Source organism: Zeus faber (genome assembly GCF_960531495.2).
Source record: "Zeus faber genome assembly, chromosome: 2".
NCBI classification, from domain to species: Eukaryota; Metazoa; Chordata; class Actinopteri; order Zeiformes; family Zeidae; genus Zeus; species Zeus faber.
Genome location: NC_137189.1, coordinates 13,104,032 through 13,126,986, shown reverse-complemented (window position 1 = coordinate 13,126,986; position 22,955 = coordinate 13,104,032). Strand labels below are relative to the sequence as shown.

The window sequence follows — 22,955 nt, the reverse complement described above, 5'->3', positions numbered from 1 at the left end:
TCCTCTTCACCTGTTCTCTATTTAAGCCTGGATGCCGGCGACCTCTGACCTTTCTGCTCCACCGCTCAGCCACGCAGGACTGGGCTCCCCGCAGCAGCTGTGTCAACCTCAGTGCCGGCAACTGGCGCGGCCAGCGAAGGACGAACAGTTTAGCGGCATTAAAGTCATTCCGTGTAATGAGTCAGCAACATGCAACAAAGATATCTGGTCCCAGCAAGGATGGAGGCTTTCACTCTCACTCTTTACTGTTATACTCTGAGATAACAATCAGGCTGCGATGGGGAGAGGTGAAAAGCCTATGGGTATACAGGGTATGTATATGTTATGTTTTTCTCAATGACCTCCACTAAAAAACAGTCCCTTCCTGCAACTTTTGGTAAATGCATCGGTATCAATCTCGAGACATTTCCATAACCCTTAAAGTTTGAAAATACACTATCATTAAATATGAACATAAGCCTAAACCATGCGCTGTATAATGTAATCAGTGTTCTCAATTGAAGATACTGTAAAATAAGATAAGATAAGATAAGATAAGATAAGATAAGATAAGATAAGATAAGACGAGACATGTTGAGATGAGATGAGATGAGATGAGATGAGATGAGATGAGATGAGAGAGGATGAGATGAGATATGATAAGATAGGATATGATAAGATAGGATTAGATTATAGGTAAGTTTTGTGGAGATAAGGTAAGATTTGGGTAATAGTAGCTCAAGAATATAGATTTTAATACAGATTTAAAATTAAATTGAATTAAATATAAAGTATAAAATAAAGCAATGTGCAATGTAGCAGGTATGTAATGTGCAATGTAGTAGGTAAATTATGATAGTAATAATAATGTATTATTTATGGAAAAAACAAACATTGATTCATGGTAATAAATCCATGTGTTTATGGCTGTGTATAATTAATGTTATCATAGTACCACAGATAATCTAAGATACTCATCATTTGTTAACTAAATCATAATGTTCATGCTATTGTTACAGGCAGACAGATAGTTAGATAGATGTTGTTGGTGTTATTCTCTCCATCTGCTCTCCAGGGGAATGAACTTCCTGGTGAGAGCGTGTGCTGTGACCTCCCCCGATGCAGCGGGACATTGGTGAAGGGGCCAATGTCTCTGACAGTGGGGAACAAAGTGATTAGCAAACGGGGGCCCCTGTATGTGAACACGGGGGTAAAAATAACCTCACTGACCCAATTTGGAGCTAACACACCACTCCGCCGCCGAGCTCCTTTCCTGTCTTCCTCGCACGCAGGCCTCATTTTCGACAGCCCAGACGAACCTCTGAAGAGCGAAAGCGAACTTTCAGGCGTCAGATCCCCGCCTGCGCCCAGGATGAAATCTACATTCGGAATTTAAACAATGTGTGATGGCGGAATGAGGTGTTTTGCGTCACATGACACGCACAAAATGACACAAAATGAAGGATTCGATTAGAACGGATCAGGAAACCGCTCTGCGAAAGTGAAAAAAAACCTGTGGGCAAACCCTTAATATCTCGGCCATGGCGCTTTGAGGCGGCGCTCAGCTGTCCCCTCAATGGGAACAGTAGGATTATCTATGCGTCCGAAACTATTGTGTCCGGTGTAAATGGTCGAGAATTTAATCAGCAAAAAATAGACATTTGATATTTCTAGCAGCCAGATATATTTGGCAAGGCCGCTCTGCATAGCTGACATTGTGGAAATGTTGCATTTGTGATATGCCCTGGCTCACTGCCATGGGAAATATCGAACAACTGTCGAATTTAGACAATATACTGTGAGGGGGCGATGGGGGTGGGGGGGACCGGTGAGCTAGAAAGATACGATAGGTGCTATTTGTAGACGGTGAGTGCCTCTAAAATAGCGAGAGAGTTGGGTTTCAATATAAGACCCCCTCCCTGAGCTCCAGCTTTCTGTGAATGAGGCCCGGGTTCCTATCGCACCCAACCCTGCCGCTGATTTTAGAACACAGGTGTTGACCTTAATGGAGCGGCTTGTGCTTGCAGCAGAGGAAAATGAACCCCCCGAGCTCAACTCTGCAGCTGGAGTTGCTAGTGCTCATGGGTAATCGCTGCACGGTGGCAAAGATGCTCCCAAAAAGTCACGTATGAAGCGGAGGACGTAAAGGGATCGATTAATTCATCCATAATACCTCCTAACCATTTGCTTGGACACACTTTACAATTTCGCCATAAAGTGTATCGTTGGGGTCGTATTGGGGAAGGAATCGGGGTTTCCAGGAGATAATGAACCCTCACTCAGTAGATCGATGCTAAATGTTCCAAATCCCAAATAGAATGTGACATCAAACACATTTCTTCATTCTTCATTCTCATGCTCGAAAACTATTTTTGACTTAGACTGAAATTATCTCAGTTTTGTTCTTTGAACTTGACCAAAGAATACAACTTCAAAACATTAGTGATCACTGATCATTTTGCGTATTGGCATTTGGCACCTTTTTGCACTCGTAAGAACGCGTGTAGCCAACTTGCGGTGTGATCTCAGTGAAGTCTCACACGCGACCAAACAACATCCAGTCCAGTTTGTCATCAGTAAAACAACCTTTTCCACTTATATGTTTAAAACCAGCGTGTCGCCCCCAGAAAACCAAGACGGGGGATGAAACACAACCTTGGGTTCAGCTGTGACCCAGCGACGGCTGTGACTGCTGTTCTAACTGCGACTGTGCCCCCGAACCAATAAAACAAGGCCGTGCTGCAGTTGTTTCCTTGTACCCTTTCTCTCCTGATCCCCCGCCCCCCCTCCATCTTTTTTTTTTTTTTTTTTTTTTTTACCAAAAAAGAGCCATTGACATTGAGTGTAAAAGGGGGTGGGCAGGTGGGGGAAGGGGTAGATCTGGGGGGTGGGGTGTAGGGTGTCTGAAGCCCAGTGTGAACAGCTGAGAGGTGTGATTTCACAGGCTGGCTCCCCCCCCTGTCAGGGCCCTGATTGGGCCGGACAGGAGGCGCAGGAGAGGCCCGGGCTTCTAAAGGACACCAACAGGTGGGAGGCCGCTGTGGAGGGGGTCACGCCCGGCGGGATAGAAAAGGCCGCTCTCCAAGGCCTGTTCTGGGCACAGCTCGCCGAGCCAGAAATGGAGAAGGACGCTTCATCTGAGAAGAGCCAAGAGCAATGAGAGAGAGATAGAGAGAGAGAGAGAGAGAGAGAGGGGGTTCTCAGGAGGTGAAAGGAAGGGGGGAGCTTGGGGAACTCGGAGCAGGGGGCGTCCTTCAGGGACCAGGGGAAGGGCTGGTTAGTCCAGAGTGAGTTCTAGATGCTTGGTTCTAGCGTTTCAGGGAAATCCAAATTGTTGTTTCCGTTTTTTGTAAAGGTAAGGTGTTTCTCATTGACTGTCAATAGTCAATGCTTGTTAGATGGTACCTAAAAATTGCAATTTCTTCTCAACTGAGACAAACTTCGTTATCATTCTTCTGGTCTCTGTAACTCCACCCGCGACTTCATCCCCGTTCGCTTTCCCCTAATTTGCGAGTCGGCTAAGGTGTCAGACCAGTTGTTAGTGGGTCCCTTCTTAGGTTTTTACGACTGAGGCGGCACGCTCTGACTGAGCGTGACACCTCCGTCGAGCGGGAAGGGCCTGAGGTGTGGCACAGAAAAGAGGTACAGCAGGAAATTTGGCCGCTCAAGGTGTGTTCCCAAGCAGAGATATCAAATCCACCTGGAAACAACATCTAAGTGTTGTTTTCCTTCGTGACCACATGGCTCAGGGCTGGTGGGACATAGCATAGATGTTTCTTGAGATGAGTTAGATCCCGGTGAGACCACGGTAGAGGACCTCCACATGATGAAGGGAGAAGCTCTTCACCTTAGTCTGCCCTGGAGAAGTCCAGCACACACCACAACAGCATCTACCCGGGGGAGACCAGAATCCAGCCACAGCTGACTTTGGAAAAGGTATGGAAAGCATTTGAATTCATTCAGGATTACAATATGTGTTTAGGATCACTGCTTCTGAGGAATTTTGTATCAGGGTTTTATATCCTGTTGATGATTGAGCAAAACTTCAAGCAATGCCACTACCGGGTATTGGTCAGTCTTTCTGGAAGACAGCTAGTCATCTCACTTCCTTGTTTTAAGAATTTCAGCTCCTTGGTCATTTTTAATGTTAACTGTTGTGAAGGTTACTGTATGACTCCTTTTCATTTCTCTTCTTTGGCAAGACTCTTCTTGTCATAAAACTCAACAATAATGTATTTTTGTAGACATAGGATCTCACCTTGAACATAATTTGAATTGTCAATCAATTCCAAAATCAACTGAGCTACAAGCTACAACTTTTCAACTCTGCCACAGTTAAGTGTTGCTGAGCCGGTCGTTCCCGCTACTTTGCAACCGCAGCTCTGAAAGGGAGCTTTGTGCGCGCGCAGCAGTGAATCCAGTTGTTGCCCCTTGTGAAGACATGCTTCCTTATATCCCCATATGAATACGCCAGTTATGGAATGTAAGGAAGTGTGTGGTTTCAAGGGGACTCAAGCACCACCGCTTATTTACAACTCATTTCCCTGTGTTTCTAATGCAAAACCCGTGAATCAGAAAAGGTCACTGGGTGAATTTCGATTCAGCAATATGAGCCTATTGTTTTGTATGAGTATGACCTTGTGTGTGTGTGTGTGTGTGTGTGTGTGTGTGTGTGTGTGTGTGTGTGTGTGTGTGTGTGTGTGTGTGTGTGTGTGTGTGTGTGTGTGTGTGTGTGTGTGTCTGCGAGGGCTCTTGGCGCTTGGGCAACAGGTGAAGGGCCTGTTCCTCTGCTTGCATTTGGGCAGTTTGCTTGACTCGGACGGCCAATGATAGGGTCTGAGGGAGCCCTCGGAAACATTCCTGTCCTGCCCCAACTGCTGACAGTCAGGGGGGATTGACGGAGCACAGCTGTCACCCATTATAGAACTTTGAAAAAAGTGTGTGTGTGTGTGTGTGTGTGTGTGTGTGTGTGTGTGTGTGTGTGTGTGTGTGTGTGTGTGTGTGTGTGTGTGTGTGTGTGTGGTGTGCGTGTTTCGAGGGGGGTGGGGGTGGGTAGGAGGGGGCAGGACTGTCATTGGGGGGCTAAGGTTAGTAAGGCTGAGTTTGGAAGGAAACTGGGAGATGACTTGCCATTGGCCTTTCCCAGTTATGTACATGGGGCCTGTTTGTGTGGTAACACCAACACACCTGTTTGCCACTGTGGGAGTTGTGTTACTGCAATGAAAATGACGTGTCGACATGGCGTCAGGGCTCCACACCTCCCTGATCCTCTGCCATCACGGCTGCTGACTCCAATCTGTCTGTTTACTACTTTGGCTGATTTATTCTGTCTTTCTCCTTCTTTCATTAGGTAAGGAACGAGGAGAAGCGACGCCATGACGACACTTGCAGATGACGACTCGACTCCCTGCTAGCCACTCTTCATCTTTAATCCTTCTCTTCTATCCTCTCACCCCTCCCTACCTTCCATTCGCTCTGTCTTTACCCCCGATCGCTCTTACCTTAATTTCTTTTCTGCTCCCTCTCTCTCTCCCTCCCACTCTCTCTCCCTCTCTCTTTCGCTCTCCTTCCGCCAGCTGAAGCTACACGCCTTGCTGTGGCTGGTCAAACGGAACCAAGTCAGGTGTTTCTGTGAGGTTTGGTCCCCTTCAACCAGCTACTGCGTCGTGAATTCACTCGCCAGTCCCCGGTGGGCCTCAAAAGTCAGAGTGGGATTGTCGTGTAGTGTAAGACTGGGTTCACTGGTAACTCTGGTCTAATAGTTTCGGTAACATTCATCTTTTTTTTTTTTTTCATATAGAAGCCTAGTGTTTGAACATTTATGGTGTGATGATGTTAGTTTGAAACTGAAATAAAATGAAATAAAAAATATTGATGGTGGTCATGATTATTTTCCCTCCATCTCTATGTTAATGTACTGTGTTTCTATATTGGATGAAGTCTTTCATTTAATTAATTTATTAATTTCTTTGAATTCTCATGTTATCTGATCTTATGTTATGTTATGTTATGTTATGTTATGTTATGTTATCATGTCTTATCTTATGATGTCTTATTTATGTCTTATCTATCATGTTGAATCTTATCTTATCGTATCTTATCGCATCTTATCTTATCTTATCTTATCTTATCATGTCATATCTTATCCTTCTTTTCTTTTTTTTTAGCCTGTGCTGTCAGCATGCTGAGCATACAACACAGAGTATTTGTATGCTATTACATCTAGGACAGAGTTAGTCTATAAGTCCAACTTCTCAGCCTGCAATGCAACCTGCAACTCTTTATTAATTCTTAAATCATCAAGAACTGCTGCAATAACTCTGTGACAAGAGCACAGCTTTTTGTTATACAGAGCCGCCACCAATCCCTGTTTTTGGAGAACTATTTTACCATGTTTTGGCCTATAACCAACTAATCATCATTAGTACTCCAAGAAGGGGAGAATCACCATGGTGAGACAAATAAACATAGAACCAAACAACATGTACATGGAAAAACGTAAACATAAAAATGTCAGATGACAACAGGTATCGACAAAATAGCATTCCAGGAAAACTGGAAGAGCAATTAATTCTTCCTGTCATTGTCATGGCAGTAAATGAGGGAGAAAAGGACAGGAATGTAACCAGGAAGGTGCAGGTGGTGTGTTCAAAGTAGGTGCTGGTGGTGTGTGTATGCCTGTGATGAGTGTGCCTGTATGTATATGTGTGTGTGTGTGTGTGTGTGTGTGTGTGTGTGTGTGTGTGTGTGTGCGTGTGTGTGCGTGTGATGTGTCCACCGATGAGTGCGCGGGACTTGTCCCAATTAGTTCTGGTGTATGAGGTCAGCATTATATCGTAGCGCCTCCAAGCAGCGGTAAAGGCCCCGAAGCCCCCCCTGAGTCCCGCGGCCGTATAGACACCGCACGACCACAGGACAGCCGCTAGCACCCTGCCTTGCTGCCACAGAAGACCCCCCAGCCCCCAGAGAAGCCGGAAGCCCGGGGAGTAACACCCACACACGGCCCCGAGGAGCATAAACCAGTGCCAGGGATTGTGAGGAGACCCTGCACCCCTGAGGGGCACATATACAACCCACCCCAAAGTGCAGGCATAAGACGGAGCCGCAGGTGCAGAAGCCGGGCTGCGGACGCCAGGCACGGACCGAAGGCCCGGAGCCATGTCCCGTGCTGACAGACCAACCGCAGACTGGCCAGAGCCGCCCGCCCCGCAGGCGAGCCAGGAGCCCCCCCGCCCACCAACGCCCCGTGCAAGGCTCGAGGCCCGCCCCACTGCAACCGGCCAGACACCCCATCCAGCCACAAGCCCTGAGCGGCCATCCACGTAACGCTCAGCGCAAGACACCCGGAATCTTATCTTATCTTAACTTATCTTAAAGGTTTAATTACATATTAAACTGTAGATGGTCTTTGGCCTCCCCATTACTGTCATTGTAATCAGTGTTGAAAATGTGGATGCACACTACAAATTCATGCTTTCCAAACACTTGCCTAGAACCAATATCGGTAAAATGGAATCTATCTGTATCATATTGAGAATATTTCTCTGTAAACATCTTTGTAGTGTTAAGATGGCGTAGTTTGAGCAGCCACATCTGTCTTGGGTCTAGGTAATTGGGCCCAGGATCAGTGTGGCTTTTGCTCGTTACACTAATCAACGAGCAACAGGTAAAAGCCCCATCCCCACACACAGAGGGGAGGAGCCCTTTTCATGACATATTGTCCATCACCTCCGGGACTTGTTCCAACTTTAACATTTAACACTTCAAAATTATTACTTTATATTATATACTGTACGTATTGAATAGAAATATAAGTTCATATCATGAACACTATCAAATAAAGGCCTTAACATGTCTTTATGGAAGTGTACATGTTCACACACTTTTATATAAAATAAATAGATAGCCAAAGATATTATTATATAGAATAAATAGATGGCCAAATTCAACATCCCCAATTTTTCCATTACCAGATAATGAGAGAGTAGATTAACTTGCAGAAGGTTAGTTAATTAACTCCTAAGCTTGAAAGAGACATGGGAAAATATTTAGTAAGAAGAAAAATTATCATCAGAGAAAATGAATACTATGACTTATGTAAATTCGTCAGTAGTTTGACCCTGTGTGGCCCACAGGCCCAGAACAATGCTTATTCCAAGACCGCGAAGGGTCCTGTACCTTTTGTTTTGTTAAGTCGGTAATGCATTATTCTGGTATTGTCCATGTGTGAAGATATACTGGACAGATTTGTATCATTTTATCATTGATAATGTTTATAATAATTAGCCAAACGCTAACCAAATGTATTTCACTCATTTTATGAAATGATTTTATGCTATGAATGTAAATATATATTAAAAAATAACTTTGCTTTCCATTAACAAAGACGATATGAAACCGATGAACATTAATAAAAAATAAAAATCCGATATTTCTGTAAGTGAAGTGTGCAGTACCACAGTCGTCCATCGGGTGTCGTTGTTAAATTTCCCCGCTACAGCACCGGACGGGGCGCCAGTGTGTTGCAGTAGCTCGGCCGTCCATCTGGGGGCGCTGTTATATTTCCTCGCTGTAGTTCCTCGACAGTTCCAGTGGGGAAGGACCGTAAACATGGCTGACAGCGGAGTGACAGGTGAGTTCGTTAGAGATAACGGTGGAACTTCACGACGCTGCAGTTTTATTTTGTATGTGCTGCCGTAATGGCTGTTTCTAACACTGTGCGTTTACCTTTATGTTTGTGACTGTGGCGAGTAAGTTTATATCGGGTATAGTGGAGCTAGCGTTAGCATGGCTAGCACTAGCCATGCTGGAGCTGGAGCTGGAGCTGGAGCTGGAGCTTGTTCACACATCGCATGTGACATGTTGCGCTTCCAAGCCATTGCATCATCCACTCATAATAAGTCCCCCGTCACATAAAATAACACAAACGCTCAATTTTGGTGACCACCACAGCCTGCGTGATTGTTTCTATTAAGGTGGAGGTGCAAACTGGTGTAGTTAGCTCAAGGCATCATCCTGAAATACTCATAACAACCCGGCTGGATGCAGGATGCTAGGGTCCCTAGTTACAACCTCATCCGTAATCCGTAAGATTATTTTCTATAACAAACTCCACATTTGATGTTTTTACTTAACTATGCCAGTAAGCTGGCAATAAAAAAAACAAAAACCTGCCATTCAATGCATCTGCGTTATACGTGTTCCTCTATATGTTGTTTCCAATTTCAAACTTTTGAGAAAAACGAGTGACTATCATAGAATGAAAGTGAGGGTAAAGCCGGATGAAAAAAAAAAAACAACCCAAATGTTTCCAATAGAACTCTCCCTTCTCATAGATAATACTATGGATCACGGCATTGAATGATGTTGTTTAAATAATGACCTTGCAACTTGATTGTCTTACAGATGGACCTGATGAGAAAGGCGACATTTCACATGCAAAGGTGATCCAGAGTTTTCCCAATATGCCGACTTTCGTGGCAAGGCGACATTGGAGACTAGTTTGTGCAGTCAATGTTTAAAAGATAAACATAGTCACTAACCATGCATGTATGTCACCCGCAGCGTGAAGGTACAGAACTGACAAAGGAGGAGAAGCAGCGGCTGCGGAAAGAGAAGAAACAACATAAGAAGAACAAAGAGAGAAAGGATGACAAAACTTCGGAAAGTCAGAAAGAAAAACCGCCCACTGAGAGATCCCCAACTTCAAAACAAGCTGCTCACCCTCCCACACAAAAAGGTGCACATGGTTGTTGTTTTTTTGGGTTGCTGATTAGGTTCTAAACCGGTTACCAAGTTTTTCAGAACTAGAACTGTTAACGCATTGTTCTGAATGTTTGATTATAACTAGAAATGGTCACCCAGAGTTGGTTATTAAATCCCCGACACATATTTTGTGACCAAGGAGTATGACTATTTTATGAATGACATCACTGTTTTATGACTTTCCAAGCTCTACATTTAAAGTCCAATATAGTGTTGTAGGCTATTAAATATCCAACCAGTTACATCAGCACAATGTCATGTTTTCTCTAATAGATGTCAGTAAAGCTAGGTTAAAAACGGAAAATAATCGGCCTAACTTTAATGTTGTGGTTGCCCCAACAACAATGACATGAGTCAAGTCAAATTCAATTATAGCCCTTAATCGCAACTTGATATTTCAAAGGCTTCACAGACAGCTGCAGGTTGAAAGCGGAGATAAAAAAAACCAAAACAGCTCACCTAATAAGTCAGAGAGAACATTATGAACAGCTGGCTCACATGAATATGAACACACTATGTAACATCCAAGTAGTCATTATCAAAAAACACTTGGGAAATATTTTACCTTAGTGCCATCAAAACGTGTGACATCCACTGATATTCATGTAAGCATCTTGGTTTTGAATCATCCGACAACTTGAGTTTTATACGGACAGAATTTACACGTTATTTCTATCATTTGCGGTTTCCTTCTACATCAACCCTGAGCCCTTTCTGTCCTACTCCCCAGCTCCTCTAGCAGTGCCTACCCCCGCACCACTACCTGTGCCTGTGTTGGACGCCCCCGCCCCGGCGGGCAAGCCGGCGAAGAGCAAAACGGAAATCAAGGCCGAGCGCAGGGCCCGGCAGGAGGCTGAGCGGGCGTCAAAACAGGGCAAAAAGGGAGACGTGATCCCACAGGTCCCTGCAGGGAAGGCCAAGTTGCAGCCCAGCGAGCTGCAGCCAGGTACGCTTGCTGAGAATCTGCCCATATGATATGTCACATATATCACAATACAGGGGCCCCAATATGTATGTTTGTGTACAGTGATATAGTGCAGATCTAACTTTATAGGCTCAGATTTCTTCAAAGATGGTAACGATACTGTATCACAATGTAATACTTATATATAATATATAATAATATACAAACTACTGCTACATAGGTTATGGTTACAACTTTCTTAACTCTATCCATCATCCATACATTTAATATCAATGTTGCTGTTTTGAGAGTCAGTACTGTCGTGAAAAATAATCCATCGGAATGCCCCAGTGTTCACATCTTACACAATTATTAAACCTGTTCGGCATTAGCCACATCATCATCATCCCCTGTGGATATTGAGGCTGATGATTAATAATCGGTGTGTTTTGGTGCTCTAATGAGCCCGCTGTGTTCTAGAAGCACCCTGTGTTTTTTCTTAAATATCTTAAATATGTGTTTATAATTCAGAATATAAATAACAGGAACTGCGATTGACGTTTTTATTCATGTTCATTATTTGTTTTCAGTGGTTAAGAGGCTCCCCGAACATGTTCAGGTCGACAACCCTGAGGTTTTAAAGAAGCTGGCCAAGAAGTTGGAAAGGCAACAGGTTAGGAATTTGATATTTTCATTTCAGAGGGTCATTCACCTTAAAATGTTTATCCCTGGGCTAGATGATTTTCTGTGTCCACTCTTCAACTCATTATCATCGCATGTGACTGAACGCTCCTTTCAGATGCAAGGTGACAGCGCTGGCAAAGAGGTATTACTGAAGGCCTCAGGGTGCGCCCCCGAAAAGTGTGCTTCTGAGTTGTGTTCAAATCTGTGTTGTTTGGAAATGTTAAAGGGGACCTATTATGCTCCTTTTCAAGTTAATATATGTCTCTGAGGTCCCAAAAACATGTCTTTGAAGTTTTTTTGCTGAAAATACCACTCAGGTTAAGCATTCTTACATGCCTCTTAACCATCCTGTTCCAGGACGATCCGTTTAGTGGGTAGCGCTTCCCTCCTGAGGCCCCTAGTTCTGTACACCAATGGGATTAGAGCACAAGTTCCAGGTTCTGTGAGCCAATGGGGTTTGAGCTCTGTTGTTCTGTTGTATTGAATCCGTAAATTTTCACTCATTTCACCTCATCACTCCACCAAAATCTGTTTCTGAACAAATTTGAGGTGAGAAATAAGCAATCCAGTTGCTGAATCGTCACTCATATTAGATCTACAACGCCTAATTTAAAATTTTGTTCCAACTTTCATTTCCGACACCACACCGGGACATTGCACGCAGGGATTTTTAGTTTCATGTAAACGTTGTTTAATAAAATTAATACATCTACAATAAAAACACACTTTTTTATTGGTTCTGTTTAAAGAAACAAGACATTTCCGATTTCCAAGGGGCGTTACCGAGGGACGCATACCAAAATGTCTCTGGACGCAATTGGGTATACCTCAACCAATCCGAGCAACGAAACATGTGATGTACCACTGAGCGAGTGAGTTGGTAAATTCAACTTTTACCAAAGTTGAAGTAAAGCAAACACATCATTCTTATCACCAAATTTTTTTTTTGAGAAAACATACGTGTTTGTTTTTTACTGTTGCCATAGCAGATTCTACAGACTGTTCAACATCAGCAGCAGCCGTCTTGGTTGTTTATGAAAATGCCTCGGCGGGATCTGCAGTGTCATCGTATCAAACCTGCCCCATATTAGATAAACGGTTGTGATTGGCCCGACCCTGGCAAGGTCGGGTGGAAATCTTTTTGAATGGGAGGGTGGCCAGAAGTACTCTGCAGAGCAAATGAAACATGAGCTGCAGATTTATCTGGTTCTCAGGCTAAAGTGACGTAGGAAGGGATTCGCAAATCTGAATGGTTTGTGGCCACATGTTTTCTGAAATAGACAGCTCACAAAAAACTGACTGGGTTGTCTTTTTTCACAATTTGTGTGTTAGTGGGCCCATAAGAGACCGAAATGTATGTGCACTGAAAAGGTGAGTTTTTCATAAGAGGTCCCCTTTAAACCCTAAAGTGTGGTTACACGTCAACAACAGAATATTCAAAATGGATGGCTTTTTGCTGTGATTAGGTGAGGTGTCCCAAATGAGTAGTTTGCTGTGCTTTTGTTGTGTCATTATGTGCTCTGTGAGGGTTATTCACTGTAGATCAACTTTTGGGGAGCCACACTGGTGTTGACATCCATTTTGGATGTGAATTATCACATACAAAAGGAATTAATATTTTACATTTCTAATTATTGCTAAATTGAAACTTAATTGGTCACCTCCAGTGTTTTGTCCAACTTATCCTACAGTATGAACAGTTGATACCATTTTGGTTCTTCAAGGATCTTTGTTTTTTCCTTGATTTAAGTGAATGACATTTACACACAACCAATCTTTGGTCATCTTGAAGCTTCTCAATATGTGGTAACTAAGTGGAAAATGAAATCTTATTTGTTTCTGGTGGAAATCAAATTTCAGATCCCTCTTCGGTCAGACTACGGCTACAAAGTAAGCCTATTCTCGCACCTCCACCAGTACAGCCGCAAAGCCCCTCTGACGCAGCAACTCAGGTATGCTGCCTCAGCAGCTCCCGCCCACAGAATAAGGGGGGGAAAAAATGAAAAATGTACATGTTTTCCAATCCAAAATCCTCCGACTCTAAATCTTGTTTTTTTTCTGCCAGGCATTTTTATGTTAAGTCTTATTGAATGAACACCGTCATCCTCTGATTTACTGTTATGTAATTGCTTTAATGTTATGGTTGTGTCTCAGCATTCCCTCCACAGTGATCCACCCTTCCATCGTGCGGCTGGGCCTGCAGTACTCCCAGGGCATCGTGGCGGGGTCCAATGCTCGCTCTATAGCACTGCTGCATGCCTTCAAACAGGTACAATCCCATGGGTCTTGTTAGATCTACTTCTAGTACTTTCTACGTCCTGTCCTGCTCTCTTTTGCATTTGTGTATGAGTAAAGTGCTCATATTTGTATCCATTCTCTCTACCACTTCATCGGAAATGGGACAGATTTGTGATTGCAAAGCTGATAAACAAAAAATGTCTGCAGACTAGTTTTGTCTAAACATAGATTTTTATATACATATCGATTCTGAATATTTGAAACGGTTTCAAGACTCATTTTCGGCACTATCGATATACAGTACCAGTAGCAGCTGTGCTTCCTCGCTCTCTCCTCTCTCTGACAGTCACACACACACACACACACAACTGCAGCGCCCACATTGCCCCGCCTCCTGTCACTCACTTGCTGTCTTCACTGTCTCATTGATTTGTTAATGTGTAAGCTCATTAAAAATGGAATGTGCTGTTTGGAAATACTTCGCATTTGTCGCAAAACATAAACCTAACTCAGAGACTTTTTTTTTCTCCTCCGGACAGTGCTGCACCATGTGTGCGTTCCCATGGCGATTTTTCTTGCCTTTTTTTGAAGACTATTTATTTTTGTGTGTTTCCTAACATTTTTTTAAACACTACACAGTTCTTTTTAGATTTGGTTCAATAAGGGAATGGAGCGGCAGGGGGACGCACAGCGGAGTGCAGATCACGGGCCCCCGGATGTGCACCATCGCGGGCGTCCCGATCGCGGAAATCCGCTACTTCGATTCCCATTTATGCTTAAAAATTAATAAATAAATAAAATATAAAACCTGACACATAAAAAGGCCACCATGGACCCTTAAGCAGCACTCAGCACCCTCAGACCCCCCTCCATCCCGCCTGCCTGTGTGTCCCCACTGTCCCCTGCCGCGTCACACCATCCCCCCGTTGCTTTCCGTTACTACGGGACTTCATTTAGTAAAGGTTTAGGAAAAACTGGATGTCTTTGTGTCAATATTTTATTTGTAAATAATAAATCCTGCACTTCTGTAACGGGGAGACTCTATTTCCAGACCAGACTTTAATATGACTCTATATATATTAGAGTTATATATTAGAGTTATTAATATGACTATATATATATATATATATATATATATATATATATATATATATATATATATATATATATATATATCTATATCTATAATGGTTTATAATTATTTGTTTTTCATTCATGTTTTTTTACAAAGTTTAGTTTTTTGATTACCAATGGACATTTATTTAGTTGATACATTTTTTTTTTTTATTTTTTTTTTTATTTAAAATAAGAGCACTGCTGGACAATGCAGACAATAACATTAGTGTTAAATAAATGTTAATTTCAGTTAATCAACTTTGTATCTCATTTGTTATTATTATTAAATTGTTGTATTTTATCAGATGCAAAAAAAACAACAACATGAGATCGGCAGTATATATATATGTGATCGGACACCCCGCTCCCTAAATATCGGTGTCGGCATTGGCCATTGAAAAACCCGTATCGGTCGACCACTACGTTTGATTAGAAGGCCTTAAAACCTCACTTCTGGAAGGTTCTTCAATGGGATTAAAACAGCCAACATTATAATTTGCTAACATTTTGTCTGATTTTTATCTGAAATTATAGAATTCCATGCACGTGTCTGGGGTCTTTTTAAATCGACCTGTAAAACTAACTTGTATATAATTTAAAGGGATTAACACCTATACTGTACCTGTTTAATGTCTCTCTAGGTCATAAGGGACTACACTACACCTCCGAATGAAGAACTTTCTCGGGACCTCGTGAACAAGCTGAAACCCTACATTAGGTACTTGTATAACTGGTTTGCCCCTACTATATCAAACTCGTGACCTGTTGACTTTGATAAATAAAGGTGACATTTGATTAGAACTTCATACAATGATTAAGAAAAGAAAATATTGTAATATATTTTATCAACGCAAACTTTCTTTCGTCGTCTTCTTGCAGTTTTTTAAGCCAGTGTCGCCCCCTGTCGGCCAGCATGGGTAACGCAATCAAATACATCAAGAAAGAGATCTCCAATATTGACAGTCAATGCAAAGAAGAAGAGGTTATTTCTCGTATTTTTCTTTGTGAAATGCATTGTGAAAACACAGCAATTAACATCTATTTTTGACAGTGAAATGATGGGTCTTTGAAGTTGAAATATATCAACAAATGCTGCTGCTAACAGTATAAAGGAATAGAATAAAAACCAAAATAGTCTTACTATACTTGATCTTTACTTTTCCATCTATCTCACTCTGTTCAGGCTAAGAGCGAACTGCAGAAGTGTATCGACAGGTACATAGATGAAAAGATCATCCTGGCAGCTACAGCAATCTCCAAGTACGCCATTGAAAAGATTAGTGATGGAGACGTCATTCTAGTCTATGGATGGTAAGAAAATGCAAATTAGGCAGCTCTGAAACTCTGTTCTTGGTGTGTTAAATTTTTCTCTCTACAAGAAAACACTGCCTATTATGGTCAGTGGAGTGACTCCACCGCTGCTTTATTCCTTGTGTTTAGTGCTTTTAAACCAGTCTGAAACAGACTGGTTTCACAGCCCCCAGTGGTCCTCGGAGGAATTACACTATTATTTTGTTTTACACTTTTGTATTTTCAGAATTATATAAAATGTCCTCAGCCAGAGCCTGATCTTCTTAGTTTGGAAACCCCTGCTCTCCTTCTGCAACAGCTTGATTTTGGAATATCTCTTGGGTTACCTCAAGATGGGATGACCGAGATAATTTAAGTTTTCTCTTTCATCTTTATGTATTCTGTCCTCTCCTAATGGCTCTCTCCCCCTCCTCAGCTCATCACTGGTCAACCACATCCTGTGTGAGGCCTTTGACAAATGTCGGAAGTTCCGGGTGGTGGTGGTGGACAGCCGGCCCCGGCTGGAGGGCAGAGAGGCGCTGAGGCGTCTGGTCCAGAGGGGCATCAGCTGCACCTACGTCCTGATCTCTGCCGTGTCTTACATCCTACCAGAGGTCAGCACCGTGTGTTTGTGTCTTCTTTAAGATCTGGGCAGCATAGTCAATAAATAGATATTGCTTTAAGTTATGATGTTATAAAGATGTAGCCATCATATGTGCAGTGACAGTAACAGTGTAAACGTGGGGTCCCTTGATATCTCGACAGGCTCATGGGACTTTTCTCAAAATATATCAATCAAATTAATATTTTACTGATATATTTTCATTAAACTGGTTTGAAATCTATCAACATTTCCATATAATCCATTAGAGCTCCATCCATGCTCTATGATGTAATTGTTTTTAGAACAGCAAGAAAGATTTTTATTTAACCTATTTTTTTTTTTTTTTTGCTTAGAGGCCTTAATGTTGAGTGAAATGCATACAATTAATGGTGCTGCCTCCAAAATAATAAAATAGAAAAATTGGTCACACTCTTCTGTTGCTGTGAGAATTTTGGGGGTCATGGGCCAATAAAGGTTGAGAACCCCTGGATGTATAGACAATGACATAAAACAAAAATAAAATAGGGTATAGTCTAAAAAGTATAAAAGCAAATGAAGAAGACGAAACCATTTAAAAATATATATATTTAAAATAATAACTGAGGAGCGAATCCAGTTGTAAATTGTCAGTCCAATTGCTGTTGTGTATAAAAAGCCGTATGTTTCTTTTCCTTCTTCCACTTGGTGGTGTTAACATTTTAAAGGTGTTTGCTTGTCTTTCTATCTACTAACGCCCGTTCCCTCCCAGGTGTCCAAAGTGTTCCTTGGCGCACACGCACTGCTGGCCAACGGCTACGTCATGTCCCGTGTGGGGACGTCCCAAATCGCTCTGGTGGCTAAAGCCTTCAATGTGCCTGTGCTGGTCTGCTGCGAGACGTACAAGTTCTGCGAGAGGGTGCAGACGGACTCCTTCGTCTCCAACGAACTGGGTTTGGCACCACAATTACTAACTATATTAGTAAAACTATACAAACTATATAAGTTACCCGAGTTCAATTTTTTTAATGGTTCAGCTCCTTCAGTATGTTGTTTTTTGTGTTGTGAATGAAAAATATTGACAGGTTATCTGCATATCTTTAAAATGCCTTTAAATAATTTCACAAAAATAAAGACCTTAAAAATAGTCATTATTTCACTCTTAATTAAATGTCATAATTTTTGTTCTTGTCTTGTCAGTAGATAGCTCTTTTACAATATGTAGGTGTGTTATTACACTCTTCTAAGATTATACTATGATAGTGGCATAAAATGAAAAGACACAATAAAATGATTTATCATAATTTGTGTGACAATGGTCAACTAAAATCCTCGGTTTCTCATCATGTAGCTGCATAGACTCTGCACTCTGGACTCGAGACGTGGACAAGAAATCTTCCTTCGGCTAAAATAGTTGTTCTTTTCAGATGACCCTGATGACCTCATTGTGACCCGAAAGGGGAAGACCCAGCTGGGGGGCTGGCAGGACGTTCCCCTGCTGGGTCTACTGAACCTGGTCTACGACGTCACCCCTCCCGACTTCGTGGATCTGGTCATCACGGACCTGGGGATGATCCCGTGCACCTCAGTGCCCGTGGTGCTGCGGGTCAAGAGCGTTGACCAGTGATTGCTCTGCTCGCCACGTACTCACGCAACACAAACAATCATGCTTTCAGCATGCAATAAATATATATATATATCAGATGATGTGTTTTCAAACTGAGTCCATGTGTTTGAACTTTTTTTTGCAGATGGAAAGGAACACTTTACAGGATGTTGATAACTGGTCTGATTGGTGAAAGCAATCAGAGTTTTGTAGAGTTAGTTATTTTGGATGCAAGCCATACTGCTCTATTGCTATTAGGGTAAATTATCTCCTTTGTTAAACTACTAAACTTCAGGACAGGTCTTGTCTGCTGATTTCATATTACAGTTTCTATAAAGCTAGTTGACACATTTGACAAAAAAAACTATTTACAAGGTTCTAAAATTATATGACTTAAAATATGTGGTTTCTATGCCCAACAAGGCGATATTAATGCCTGATGTGTATACTGCTCTCGTTATTCAACAGGGGGTTTATACGTTGATAATACTGCATCAACGCACAGTGACAAGAGTACTGAAATAATTTTAAGATAAACTCATTGATTTTAAATCGGAACAATGTTTTACACTTGAATGATGGGACTTCCTTATGTTGTCAGAATGAAACAACCCCAGATCTCAAACGCAATAAAAAAAACTTTGAATTATATTGTGTGTGATTGCAGAAGTACAAATATGCACAAGGACGGAAATTTATTCTGAATCCATTCCAGCACGTGTTCAAAATATGACGTTCAATATGTAACTTAGTTACTGAAAAGCTGATAAAGAAGTGATCAGTGCCAGTGGGTTGTTCACGTGTCCTAAATCTCCAGACTCAAAATCTAAGCGTAGCCAGAAAACTTCGAAATCTCAGAAGGCCTAAATAAGTATCCATACTCCTAAACTTTCTTAAATCAGGATCTATACTCCCAAAGTTTCAGCACATGCAAAGACATTGCTAATTCCCGCTTAAAGCCAGAAAAAAATAAACAAATTCAATGCTTGTAAACATTGTGAAGTCAGTCGTGCACATTTTTAGAACTCTGCATATTGCCTTTAACCCCTTTAAAATGTCAAAATGTCATCAAATGCAAGCGATAGTCATTATATAATGTCGAAAGTTAAAAACTAAGGTGAACCCTCAGAGTATCCCTCTCTGACTGAATTTTACAAAAAAAATAAATTCAGTTTAAAACATTTAACCCAAGTTAAAACAGCTGCCCGGCAAAGGTAAAACAGTCAAAGGGCCTAGTGCCAACTCCCACTATAAGTCAGTAATTTGACATTAAAATTAGTAAAATTCAGTAGTTTCCATATGGGTCAAAATGGAATGAGGAGTAGAACCTCAGAAGGATTTAACCTTTCGTCTCTGCGTGACCCAGAGCAGGAGGGAAATCAGCACCGTGGACACTCCCAGAGGAGAGAACACCTGGAACATCGGGAACTCCCCCTACCAGCAGCAATACAACATGGAAAATGGAAACATGACAACAGGAAGATTAGATTTCTGGTGGTGGTGAAAAATCCATTATTAGTATTATAAGTTTGGTTCAGAGAACCCCTAACTCTTGTTCCAGCAGTGATCAGATATTTTAATGAACATTTAAGTAATCAATTAAGCAATCAATTGTGGTATTTTGTTCCATGCCACCTTACTGTAATTTATAATCTTTGCGATGAGTTTCCTGTATGAGGACTTATAAAAATAAGATAGCACTTTACTAACTGCTGGGGGGAAATTCAGCATAAAGTGTAATAATAAAGTAATAAAAATATCTCAGTTATCTATCATTTCTCTTCACAATACCATTAATAGCTCCTGAAGAAAACTCTTGTGGAACTGACCTCACGGAGACATTTGTATCCATGGTGATTGTCGGCGCAACTGCACTCAAAGAAACCCGGACCGTAGGGAGCACAGAGGGAGTTCTCCGGACAGTTCAAAGCTGTGGGTGAGGAGCAAATCCAAGATAATGGGAATTGTCTACGACCTTAAATATAGAGTAAAATATAATACAACACAGCAGGTTTGGAGCACTCACACATCTGCCCGGTCTGGTTGCACAAGTCCCTCTGGCCTTGACAAACGCGGTTTCCCTGTGAGACGTCCACCTTCTCCCACGAGGCGTTGCCGCCAGGGCAGACCAGGCTTGAAGGCAAGATTCTAAGCGACAGTTATCGAAGCAATGGGGGATAAAAACACAAACAAAATACATACTGGAAATTCACATCCACATCAAGGCTTGTGTATAATTTGAGTTTTCAACATACTCACATGCAATCTAACACAATAAACCCTTGAAACACTGAGTCATTGATGTTGACAATGGGGTTGAGGGAGAGATCTCTGGAAAACAAAAAGATTGAATTCATGAAAGGTTGTAAATTATTTTTACATTTGAGCAGGTAAGAGAGGTTCAATATGTACATTAACAAATTATAGCTATGGCTGTACAAACATGGTCACAGGTTCTCAAACATGTATAGAAATAGTTCTCCCTGCATGCCACTGTAATCTGGCCTCTGACACAATGTTGGCTCTGTGGATTGAGGATGGGTGAAAATCAATAATAATATCATATGGACATCATTGTATGTGCAGTGGTATTTTGAGTTCTTATGGATTTTTGGATGTATCAAGATATTTCGCTAAATATCTCTGTGAGCCAGGTGAATTATAGGTGAATTTTATTTGGTGCGAGATAAAACTGGATCCACCTACATCATTAAAGCTGTTGATGCTCTCTTAAAGTCCTCCACGCGACTCAGAGAGCAGTTGGACAGATCCAACCTGCAAACACATGGAAGATTGGTTAGAAAATGTCATTTGAAACTAGTTGTGACACTGACTTCCAGTGGTGGGAAGCCACAAAGTTCATTTTTTTTCTATATTCAGTTTCAGAGACTTACAGCTTTTACTCCAGTGAGAAAAATGTTTTTTTATTTATTTTAATCTGTATTTATTTAGACACGCTCTATCTGGCTCACATCTGGTTAAAAAAAATAAAAAATAAAAAATAAATAAAAAACATAAAAATCCTGGAACTGGATCTATCAAACAAAAATTATTTAGGATTGCTCATCCTTGGAAATTACTATTATACTACCATGCTATTATTTGTATAAATTGTAATCAGGATCTGCATGAGCATCATCTACAGAAAAAGGTACAGCAGCCCTTTATACCTATATTATAAACTGTGTGACAAGTATTTTTCACTTTGGATACTTAAGAACTTGCTCTTAAGTATTCAAAGTCTCTAATACTTATATACTTACGTATCTAATTAGAAAAGTCGAAGTGCGAGTTTCACTTTCACAAGTGTAATTTGGGGTATTTGTACTTTTATTTGAGTAAAATGTCCGAGCTCTTCTCCCACCCTGTTGAAGAAGCTCTATCTGCTGGCATGTGTACGCTCACTGTCGCTGTGAGATAAGTGTTGATGAGTCGGATCACCGCACAGTGCTTCAGCTCTCACCCGATGACGTGCTCTGGCTCCGCGGAGCTGTTGCGGACGCAGCATCGGCCCCGGATCCTGCCCGAGGAGGAGGCGCAGAACCGGGCCACAGCAGTGCCGTTCTGCACCGTCCCTCCACAAATCTGACATATCTGCAACGGGGTAAAAAAAAATGTATATTATATATATATATGTGTTAAAAAAAAAAACACGACATCAGAACCAGAATCAGTTTGTTAGGGTTCAGTTGACAAATTCATTGCTCGGGTTGGTGCATTAATGTAGATAAAGTGTCTCATGTGCGTGTTCTGAATATTGAGGTTTTTGGGGGTTTTTTTTTCGTCTGTTAAGCCGTTTTTCCAACACTGTCAGAAAGGATCATCCAAAATACGAGCGAAAACATGTCAACAAAACATACACGATTGCGCCATGATTTTAAAGACCGGGTTTGTTTTTAAACCAAAATATAATTAATGAGCCTTTGAATCCTTACCTTGAGTTCGTTCGGTTGGCAACTTGTGTAAAGCGACAAATTAATGATTATAATAAGAAAAACAACCGGTGCCGGTGCTGGCTGGAGGCGCCCAGCCTTCATTTTCGTGCGCTCGGGTCATATGATCATTGTTTGAGCGGACTCTGAGCTTTGTCCCGACGCTCCACGCTCGGACTGAGGCTTCTGTCGTTTTCGCTCCTGTCGACCCGAGCGGCCTCCGACGCGGGTCGCTCTGCGGAAGTAAACACAAAGCGTCGGCGCGCTCAAGCGCTTCCTCTTGCGCTGCGTTATACGCATACAGTGAAGCGCTACCGTCGGTACCTTGTTAATACGTTAATATAATAATAATAATAATAATAATAATAATAATAATAATAATAATAATAATAATAATAATAATAATAATAATAATAATAATAATAATGTCTTAGGCTGTTTCCTTTGTCTCATTTATTCCATGGAAGTAGTCGAATGATTCAAATGTATGTCATAGTGGCATAAATCATCTGGCAAACTATTGCTGCACTCGTAAATATTGTATACGTATTGTGCACATTTTTATTCATCCTGTACAGAACATCCCATCTATATTCATATCCATACCCACAGCCAATACCGGTAGCCTTTGTCACAGCCTTTTCATTTATCCTATGCATAACATCAAATGTTGTATATTATATGTATTCTATTCTGTATTTATCATTTTATTTTTTTCAACCATTAAGCTTTTCATGCTTATTGTCTGTACAACAATGCAGCAACCCTTACTAAGATGAATTCCTACTCAATTTAAATACTCTTCTAAACAGATTCCGATTCTATTCCGAGGCATTTGGAAAAACGTCGCCTGCGTGCTTA

The 22,955-nt window shown here is 41.6% G+C and overlaps 2 protein-coding genes and 1 long non-coding RNA gene across 4 annotated transcripts; 2 read left to right on the top strand and 1 right to left on the bottom strand.

The window, feature by feature from the left end:
- Window positions 1-3,054: 3,054 nt before the first annotated feature.
- LOC307244584 lies at window positions 3,055-5,850 on the top strand. The gene is made up of 2 exons (XR_013844651.1): window positions 3,055-3,915; window positions 5,330-5,850. It is a non-coding gene; the product is annotated as an uncharacterized lncRNA (long non-coding RNA).
- A 2,715-nt stretch (window positions 5,851-8,565) lies between these two features.
- On the top strand, window positions 8,566-18,258 carry eif2b4 (eukaryotic translation initiation factor 2B, subunit 4 delta). Of its 2 annotated transcripts, XM_080021967.1 has the most exons (14): window positions 8,566-8,611; window positions 9,385-9,422; window positions 9,544-9,718; window positions 10,475-10,690; window positions 11,239-11,321; window positions 11,448-11,474; window positions 13,193-13,284; window positions 13,487-13,601; window positions 15,328-15,404; window positions 15,566-15,668; window positions 15,870-15,997; window positions 16,413-16,590; window positions 17,329-17,509; window positions 17,984-18,258. In XM_080021967.1, exons 1-14 carry the CDS (start codon window positions 8,590-8,592, stop codon window positions 18,181-18,183), a joined length of 1,635 nt encoding a protein of 544 aa, XP_079878093.1. In that variant the 5' UTR covers window positions 8,566-8,589; the 3' UTR covers window positions 18,184-18,258. The 2 variants fall into 2 exon arrangements, with proteins under 2 accessions (XP_079878093.1, XP_079878094.1); XM_080021968.1 differs by lacking the exon at window positions 11,448-11,474.
- A 584-nt stretch (window positions 18,259-18,842) lies between these two features.
- atraid (all-trans retinoic acid-induced differentiation factor) lies at window positions 18,843-22,317 on the bottom strand. Its single transcript, XM_080021991.1, has 7 exons — window positions 22,098-22,317; window positions 21,626-21,756; window positions 20,869-20,937; window positions 20,422-20,493; window positions 20,189-20,310; window positions 19,992-20,092; window positions 18,843-19,596 (listed from the first exon to the last, which is right to left on the bottom strand). The coding sequence occupies exons 1-7, from the start codon at window positions 22,197-22,199 to the stop codon at window positions 19,492-19,494; spliced, it is 702 nt and encodes a 233-aa protein (XP_079878117.1). The 5' UTR covers window positions 22,200-22,317; the 3' UTR covers window positions 18,843-19,491.
- Window positions 22,318-22,955: the final 638 nt, after the last annotated feature.

What these genes read in the sequence shown, in the direction of transcription:
- eif2b4 (XM_080021967.1), top strand. Translation starts at nt 8,590, where the DNA reads ATGGCTGACAGCGGAGTGACAG. An exon ending in GCCCAGCGAGCTGCAGCCAG is followed by an intron (nt 10,691 to 11,238) that starts GTACGCTTGCTG and finishes ATTTGTTTTCAG; the next exon opens with TGGTTAAGAGGCTCCCCGAA. An exon ending in TGCTGCATGCCTTCAAACAG is followed by an intron (nt 13,602 to 15,327) that starts GTACAATCCCAT and finishes ATGTCTCTCTAG; the next exon opens with GTCATAAGGGACTACACTAC.
- atraid (XM_080021991.1), bottom strand. Translation starts at nt 22,199, where the DNA reads ATGAAGGCTGGGCGCCTCCAGCCAGCACCGGCACCGGTTGTTTTTCTT. An exon ending in GCATCAACAGCTTTAATGAT is followed by an intron (nt 20,494 to 20,868) that starts GTAGGTGGATCC and finishes TTTGTTTTCCAG; the next exon opens with AGATCTCTCCCTCAACCCCA. An exon ending in CAACCAGACCGGGCAGATGT is followed by an intron (nt 20,093 to 20,188) that starts GTGAGTGCTCCA and finishes CCTCACCCACAG; the next exon opens with CTTTGAACTGTCCGGAGAAC.